Below are 8,804 nucleotides of genomic sequence, written 5' to 3' on the forward strand. Positions count from 1 at the left end.
CGCCTGCCTCGGCAGGCGGACTCTCAACCACTGCGCTACCAGGGAAGCCCTGAAGAGTCACCTTTGAAGGTGGAAGACACACACGTAGGGAGCGGAGCGTTGGGTGTATACTGAGTATATTGGAGAAGACTGTTCTCAGAGACACAGGAGCAGCTCTGCTGCCAGAGGCCACATGACTAGAAGAGCAAGTTCTGTTGCAATGTTGTTCCCCTCCTGTATGTATTTTATACATAAACACACTTTTTTTTCTGTTGTCAGATGCTGAGACCAGTTATTATCATAAGTTCTGGTCTCCACTCCCTTCCCCACAGCATACACATGCACACAGTGGGCACCTTCCTCCACGTTCCTGTCTCTCTTTCCCCCAAATCGACTGGCCAGTGAGCACGTTTCTTAACCATCTCAGGGTTTGGATTAGTAATTCGTGTGCCTGTTGGTACAGAATGGGGTGCAGTCTCCGCCCTGCCTCCTGTGGAGCGTCTCACCCGCTCAGAGGATCGTGTACCCTGTTCTGGAGTCGTCGTCTCATTTGATTGAGGATGCTTCCACTCTGACACTGGGTTTAGATTCTCCGCCTAGAGGGTTGTGGTTGGCACCTTGGCAGGTTTCCCCAGCCTGTTTAGCAGGTTCCATTAGCGTCTGAGAAGGGGAGGGTGGCTGAAGGACAAAGCTAACCCTGACACACAGACCATACAGGAGCAAGATGACAGCACACCCACAGTGACCTGCCAAATAGGCTTTGTCTCCCAATTTTGTCAAATCCTGTCCCACCTCTTTCTCCCCAAGCGGCACAGAAGTGGGATCCCAGCAAACCGGAACTGGAGCCGCACGCGTTACTGTCGTCATGTGGATGAGAACTGAGGGGCCAGGGTCAGTGCTATTGCTTGCTCTTTTTTTGTCTCCTTTTCAGTCTAAATGACAATATGGCGTCTCATGGATAGTCCACAGCTTCAGTCTTATTTATCATATCTGGCTCACTTCCTGGAATAAGGTACAGACTGTACCTGGGCAAGTAATCAATTCGCTGCTAAAGGCAGCCGGCGAAGCCTCCAGAAAAAGGAAGTGCCCGTCACAGATCTGAAAGGTTGTTCTGCCAATCCAAATAGAAATTCATTTGGGGCTCTCATCACATGTAATACATTTTTTTTCGATAACTGGAATGATTCCTTTTCTGGTGTGGATTTTTATCATTTCCATTAGATTATTTCCTCAGTGCAAAAATCGCAATTTTTTAATTTGTGTTGGATCTAAGAGTAAAGCTGTCGCTGCTATTAAAATTTTATTGGACTTGCTTAATCTTTCCCAAATTTCACAACTTGCCTGTCACCAGAGGAGAAAGATTGTGAGCTTGTTGTTACAGATGTTAGAATCACATTTAAGTTAACAGTCATGTTCTTAATCCACAACACTTGGCCCTGTTTGTGCAGCGGGCAGCTACTCATTTATACATAATCCTTTACAGATTTGGGGTTGTGTATGTTTGGTTCTTAGTAAAGCACATAATTGCACAGGCCTGTTTTTTTTTAAAGTGAGGAGAGCTGAATTACAAAGGGAAGATCAACTTACACCCAGAACTGATTTTTGTCATCACTAAATGAAAAGCTGCTTTTCATGGAAGGTAGAGAAAGTTACTAAAGTGTCAAATGAACTAAAACTTGAAGTTTTACAATTGCAGCTCATAGGGATGCCTGTGATTTATATTTGGACTATATATAGCGAGCGAAGAGGTCAAGCCCGGGCATTAACCTGAGTCAAACCCTTGGTACGTCTTAACGTCTGTTTGTCTCCGTTGCCTCATTTCTTAAAATGGGCATAAGATAGACCTGCCTTGTAGGGGTTGCCAAGGGTTAGCTGACACAATGCATATAATAACTGCTCAGGAGGTGGTATTCAGTAAATGGTGATGCCTATCATAGCTATTATTATTACTGAAGAATCTTTTAAATCTTCTGGTTCCTTTAGCCAAGATGCCTAGTCCAACTTTTTTTTCTCCAATTAATCACATCCTGGGATTGATGATAAATCCAGTATTGCATGTCCTGTGGCATAACTGTTCTAAAGAATCTTATTTTATGTACTATATGTATTAGAATAGTGTACACTGCCATGTGATGTAAAAAAGAAAAATCGTCGGAAATAATGCAGCCAGCTATCTAAGTGTTATACCAACTAAAACAATAAATAAACCTTGAACAGTGAAAATAAATAAATAAATCCCAATGAAAGAACTACCGTGTACTTCATCTTCCTATTCAAGTTCACTTAAGCCAATCAGAAGAGAATAATATCTTCTAAATATAAAAATAACATGTTTGTTATTTTTAAAATATATAAGAAAAATTTAAAAACTCAAAGAACAAAATTTTAAATACCCATAAGCTTTTCATCCAGAGAGAAACACTTAACATTTTAGTATGTCCTGTGTTTTGTCCATAAACCTATTTATAGAATTCTAATCTTACCATTTGTCCCATCACTTGACTGGAATGCTTTATGCAGTATTAAACATTCATCTACAACATAATTTTTAGTGGTTGCTGCTCTTCTTTTTTGAATTTTATTTTTTTTATACAGCAGGTTCTAATTAGTTATCTATTTTATGCATACTAGTGTATATATGTCAATCCCAATCTCCCAATTCGTACCGTTTGTTCTCTACATCTGTGTCTCTATTTCTGCCTTGCAAACCGGTTCATCTGTACAATTTTTCTAGATCCCACCTATATGCGTTAATATGCGATATTTGTTTTTCTCTTTCTGACTTACTTCACTCTGTATGACAGTCTCTAGGTCCATCCATGTCTCTACAAATAACCCAATTTCATTCCTTTTTACGGTGAGTAATATTCCATTGTATATATGTGCCACATCTTCTTTATCCATTCGTCTGTTGATGGGCATTTAGGTTGTTTCCGTGACCTGGCTATTGTAAATAGTGCTGCAGTGAACATTGGGGTGCATGTGTCTTTTTGAATTATGGTTTTCTCAGGGTGTATGCCCAGGAGTGGGATTGCTGGATCATGGCTGCTGCTTCTCTCCAGGCAAAACTTGTCTTGACTACTCTGTCTCGGTGTTTTTGTGGTGGATTTAGCAGGGGAGGGTCTTTCACCGCGGCCGTCGTGTGGCAGCCTGAGGGCAGGATGGTGGAGGGGTGAACCAGGGGAAATCTCTGAACGTCTCCATCCATCTCTGAACCCTGATTGCGTTTAAAGCCATGGCAGTCAAAACAAGAACATACCATTAGTTTGCTTCCCAGCAACTCAGCATTACAACGTGTTACACGGGGCAGCCCTCACCTGACTGGCCTCACGGACACATGTGCAGGAAACTTCCAAGGGGGCAGCAGCCCTGGGACAGAGGGAGCAGGGCCAGAATTATCCCAGCAGCCGTGGAATGTTCTGGCCTGTCCACAGCACATTGGGGAAACTGACAAGCCCAACACTTATCAGGAAACGTACGGGCACCTTCTTTTTTGTACTTGCTGGAAGGTTTTCTGTGACGGAAGGATCTACCTTTGGAAAACTCTTCAGGAGATTGAAATATATCAGAGATGAGCAGAGTTTTGCATTTTAAAGCACAGAAGGGACAAATCATTTGAAGAAATGCTTACTCCTTCTGATTTTATTCATGACTAAATTAATGCCGATTTTAGACTGAATTTCCAGTCATCTCCGAAGAAAGGTTCGTTCCCAAGCTGTCCTGAGCCTGCCCCACTAGAATGGTTCTGAGGATGACAAGTAAAATTCTACCATAGGAATTCACTGACCTCCATGCCTTCGATGATCCTATTTAAACAATTCACGCCAGATTCTGGGTGGATACTTAAGCCTATATAAATAAGCGAAAATGAACCGAAATCATCAATGACTGATAGAATAAGGTTCCTAAGATATAAAAAATTTTAATAGAGGAAAATGGATTTTATATCATCATTTTAAAAATATTTAAATCATGGTACTAAAATCTCTAATGTGAACTGGCTGAAGCTGAGAAGGGAAAAGAAAGGTGAAAACTATTATGTACGCTGGAGTTTTTAAATGGTATTACCTTATTCAGCAGAATGAATGAGCTCACTGAAACTAATGACATTTGTGTTTCATGTTTGTAACCAGCAGAGGCAGCTGACGGTGATGAACGGCTGGACTGCGTTTCTCTACCCCCAACAGGTAAAAGACATTTCCATTTTCATCACCTGCTGGAAAATACAGCCCGTGAGAATATTTGCCTTGAAAATGTTTTTAACATCAGGGATGCGGATGCTTGAGCAAACGGCTTCTGTAAGAGGCCCAACCCCTAGTTAATCAGAGGAGCTCAATGCCCTGCATTCAGAGAGATTTTGCACATTGAATATGAAAAGCTACAGTTTTCTCACATTCTGTTTCATCTGCCTGATAACCTCAGAACAGCAAGTCCTAAGAACTTAGTGTCACAACGTTTTGCCTCCCCAAGCCCTGGGACATTCAAAAAAATATTTTAACATGAAATGACATTTCTGTTTAGATCAGGGATCATCCATTTTATGATGAAATTCACATGCGCTCTGGCCTCACTCACCTCCCTCGCAAAAACCTTTGAGAGGCAGTGTCATTGCGCTTCCTATAATGGGCACCCGATGAATACTGTGTTTTAAGTGACGGATTGAGTGTGCCTGATCCATCTAGCCTGGGTGGCACATTCGTAACGCTGTAACCCGATCAGCTGAATACACTGTCTCACTGCCACACCTGCTGCAGGGTTAAGCCATAGACTTAATTCTGACTTCTTATTTGACTCTCAAGTAATCCTTCCGAACCCGGGCTCCTCCCTCTGCGTCGGTTCTCACCCGAGAGCCTGAGGGACAGGTGTCTGATCAGTGAGCCATGTGACAAAGAGCTTATCCCCTCAGTTGGTCTCAAGACTCTTTATTCACTTCCCTCAAAATACCTGAAGGTTCTCTAACAACCAAACCCAGACACACCGCCCCCCCCCAAAAAAAACCTCTGCAAATGAAAAAGCTCAACTCAGTGTTTTCTCTCCATTTGGGGTGGTAAGTTTTAAGTTAGATCCAGCAAGTATGAGAGGAGTCGTTAGTCTGTGTAGGAACTCGGCGAGGCCCGTGTTCACAGACAGCACTTACCCTGAGTTCACGGTATAGCAGAAATGTATGTTAGCGAACTTCAGAGCAGCCAGAAAACTCGGACACGCAAATGATACGGTGCTTTCTCTGTCACTGAGTAGCTAAGCAACAGATCGATGGACAAATAATGAAATGACTTCAGAGGGCAAGAGCAACCGGCTTCTATCACATTCTCACTGTATATAGTCATTATAGAAATTACAGAAAGGGGAGTTCTTGTTTGGCTATGTTTCCACACTTATGAATCAAGAGAACTGAAATGCATGATCTCTATTGTTCCTTCCCAACCTGTGCTCCTCTGAGTATCAGGACAACTCCTATCAGCCTTGTTCTGACCACCCACTCCAGGTAGAGGCATGAAGCACTGCTACTAATGATGAAACTGTGCCCTTTCGGGAGGCCCTCTGGAGGAACACCTTGCTGTTCTAGTTGTACTTTCCAGGGTTCCTCCCCCATCAGCCCCCATGACCCCAGGACATTTGCACTGCCCGTCCTGGCCACCGTCTGACACAGTGGGCTTTTAAGAAGTATTATTATTGGAAAACCATTCCCTTGAAATAATACCTTTGCATTTTCCTGTCTGAAGATGGAGGCAGAGAGATGTTTCAGATGAGAAAATTGAAATACAGGATGGTAGAACCACCTCATGGAACTGAAAAGAATTTCAAGGAATCTGAGAAAGAAGGCATGTTAGAGATCATCTAGTCCCATCCCTTCTTTTTATCCAGTCCTTTCATTTTACAGGTGAAAAAGCCTGAGGCCCAGAAACACTAAATGACTTTCTCAAGGTCTCACAGCTGGTTGGTGGCCTGGCCGGAGCCTAGGCCTCTCAACTCCCAGCCGATCCACCGCGTAGCTTTCTTACACCTTCTCTGCGTGTTTCCTAAAGATCCTAAGAGGTGATGGATGTACTAATCCCTTTAGGATTCCATCTCAGTGTCACCCCGTCTTCACAGTTAGTGTCTGTCGTAAGTCAGCCTGAAGTAGGCTGCAGCTTCAGCTCTCAGGTTCTTCCCAAGAAGGCCCCGCCCAAGGCTGTGAGGCCCCAAGGAGGACAACAGTAGGACCCCTCCTGCAGGTTCTTTCACTAGACTCCTGATAGATATTTGACACAAATCACTAAACAGCATGATAAATAATACCACTTATCACCTCGAAAATGGGAAGAGACGTCACGGATTGGTGCCCAAATTTTGCAGTAATGGAATTAAACAATCTTGATTAGACCGGCATGTCTCTGGAGTGCCTCTCACATAAAATCCCAGTCTGGGGCGTCTCTGAACACAGCACCACGACTTAGTCCTCCCCCCTTTTCCGTGTCTCCTTAATGAGACCGTCCGAGGGATGAGCTCCACCTTTCTCGTCCATGCAGCTTCCTCCCTGGATTGGAGACTCACTGGCCAGACCTTCCTCATCTGGTCTGTCTGAGCTGGCAACAGCTGGTCCCTTTTAAAGATTTAACAGTGCCTTTATTACCTTATTAAGGTCTTTTTTCTCCTTCCAGATTCATGCGTGTTGGGAAGGGGTGGGACGGGGGAATAAATCCCCAAGTGTTTCGATGAACCAGAACCGACCAGGCCATGGTTACAGTCAGGCGTCAGATGACATTTACCTCAGTCCGTTAACACTTAAGCAAACTTCTGTTTGTCTAGCTTTAACAAAAATGGATACAGATTTTTCTAGTGGAAAAACATTTTCTTAATTTCTTTTCCCTCAACCCTGTCAGTAAGCGTTTTTGAGCGATGCCAGGAGTCAGCACTGAGTTAGGTTCTGGTGAACAAATCCCACCCTCAGACCAGAGGCAGAGGCTACTACAGCCCAGGGGTGGAGACAGAGCTCTGATCAAGGAGAAAAACCACCATAAGGGAACAATTTTGGGGGGGAAAGAGTACAGAGAATAAAATCAAAACAGTACTGAAATTTAAAGGAGGCTTCTGGATTTGAAATAGAACAGTGCAGAGCGCACCTAGGCTTAGCATTTTTTGCTCATAAATTGGCATTCTTTTGCACACATTTTAGAAATGAATACAGAAAAGTGTAAGGAAGAAAATGTAAATTACTTTTACCACCCAGAGACAACCATTATTGTTGGCTGTTTTTTCCCAGACTTTTCTCTATATTTTTAAAATTTATATAATGGAGGTCAAATCCATCCAATTTTGTTTCCTAAAGTTTTGTTCTGTTTTGTTTTACCACCTAACAAGCGTTTCCCATTTTATTACAAATCTCCATACACATTATTTTAATAGCTGCACTATATTCCATCTTACAGGCCATATTGTATTTTATTTAGCCATTTTCTACTCCTGGATGATAGATATGAACATACTCTAATAGGAACCCACATTCATGGGTTTTCCTGTAAAAATCATCATTACAGATTTCTAATGGCTAAAATTACTCATTCGGCACACCTAAAGCCTTGGCTAAAAAATACTGATTTAGAGGTGAAACACAGACACCTTACCAATGAGGTCCTGCGTCTGGCCGTGTCATAGAAAAGCGTACAACTCTTCCTTAGAGAAGTGGCCCCCCCCTTCACTTTCTTGTCTCTGTTGTAGGTCATATATTTGACACCAGGAGAGAAAACACGGAAGACACAGAGACAGCTTTCACTGCCTAGACTTCCCTTTAGCGACACTTCTTAGCGCACGCATCTCCTCCATTGGAATTTCCTCAAAGATCCACTAGCATTTCAGGTTACTGCAAAGTGTGGGCGTTCTGTGAAGCTGACCCGTCACGTTTGAATAGTTTTCATATTCTTTCTTTGTAATGTGTGATAATCAAGCCTCCAATTTGGTCTAAGATTTTTAAAAATCATCTTTAGAGTTGAATTCTCAGCCTTTAAATGTCCAGCATATCACTGGGTTGGTTCAATGTCCATGAAAAAGAAGCAGTTTTATTTTCCCTGTTTGTTTTTTTTTTCTTTTTCAGTGTGAATATGGTATAGAGTTTTGAAGCGTATTTATTTTAATGTAAATTGCTTAGTTGCGGTATAGAGGAGAATGGCTCTTTCCGGACCAAGGAAGCAGTGTTGAAGGCCAAACTTAATTAGAATCTTCAACAGCTTAGAAGATGGAAGAGTTGTTTTGGGAGACAGGACAGCTCTGATCTATTAGATGAAATCATTTGTGGCATCGTTTTCTCCCCAGAATAATCATTTGTCACTGATAAGTGCAAACGATACGTAAATTCTTAGGAAAGAAAAATCTTTCACGTAGGCTGTGTCAACACAGTGACAAAATAACTAATTAAAAGGTGAGAAGCTCAAAGTAACCAGCTATCCACATGACACCTGACAACTATTTTAACAGATGGTTTTAGCTGAGTGGTCCAGGGTTGTGGCATCACGTGGCAACTGGCCACAAATGTACTTGATCTTATATACTTCACGTGGCTCTGGTGCGCTTGCCTCCCCCCCCCCCCCGCCCGCCCGCTTGATATAAAACCAACAAGTGAAAATGTGGATTCATTTTAAAGAAATATTTGGGGCATGTGGGTATTTGTTTCACAGAGATATTTGCCTCCAGATTCCTTTCTCTAGTAAGGTGGTGAATTTAAAATACCTGTTTATTTGGAGGCATTGCATTTACACTTCATTTATTGTATAAAGCAAATTACTGTGAAGTTTTGGCACTTGATCCAAAGGCCAAAAGTTGGCTTGAAAGAACTTTGGACAGTAGAAACA

At 42.4% G+C, this 8,804-nt stretch overlaps 1 protein-coding gene across 5 annotated transcripts in view; it reads left to right on the forward strand.

Moving 5' to 3' along the window:
- The window catches only part of BEND7 (BEN domain containing 7), a 75,836-nt gene extending 67,363 nt beyond the window's left edge, over positions 1 to 8,473 (forward strand). The window contains exons 8-9 of one of the 5 annotated variants that reach the window (XM_029239564.1): positions 4,116 to 4,166; positions 7,678 to 8,473. In XM_029239564.1, the coding sequence (XP_029095397.1) occupies positions 4,116 to 4,166; positions 7,678 to 7,739 (113 nt within the window). In that variant the 3' untranslated portion in view covers positions 7,740 to 8,473. Of the gene's footprint in view, positions 1 to 4,112; positions 4,265 to 5,860; positions 6,555 to 7,677 lie in introns of those variants that run through there. The other 4 variants (XM_029239566.1, XM_029239563.1, XM_029239565.1 and 1 more) reach the window with 4 other exon arrangements.
- The last annotated feature ends 331 nt before the right edge of the window (positions 8,474 to 8,804 follow it).

This window comes from Monodon monoceros, unplaced genomic scaffold, assembly GCF_005190385.1.
Source record: "Monodon monoceros isolate NGI ecotype Baffin Bay Population unplaced genomic scaffold, NGI_Narwhal_1 Super_Scaffold_21, whole genome shotgun sequence".
Taxonomy (NCBI): domain Eukaryota; kingdom Metazoa; phylum Chordata; class Mammalia; order Artiodactyla; family Monodontidae; genus Monodon; species Monodon monoceros.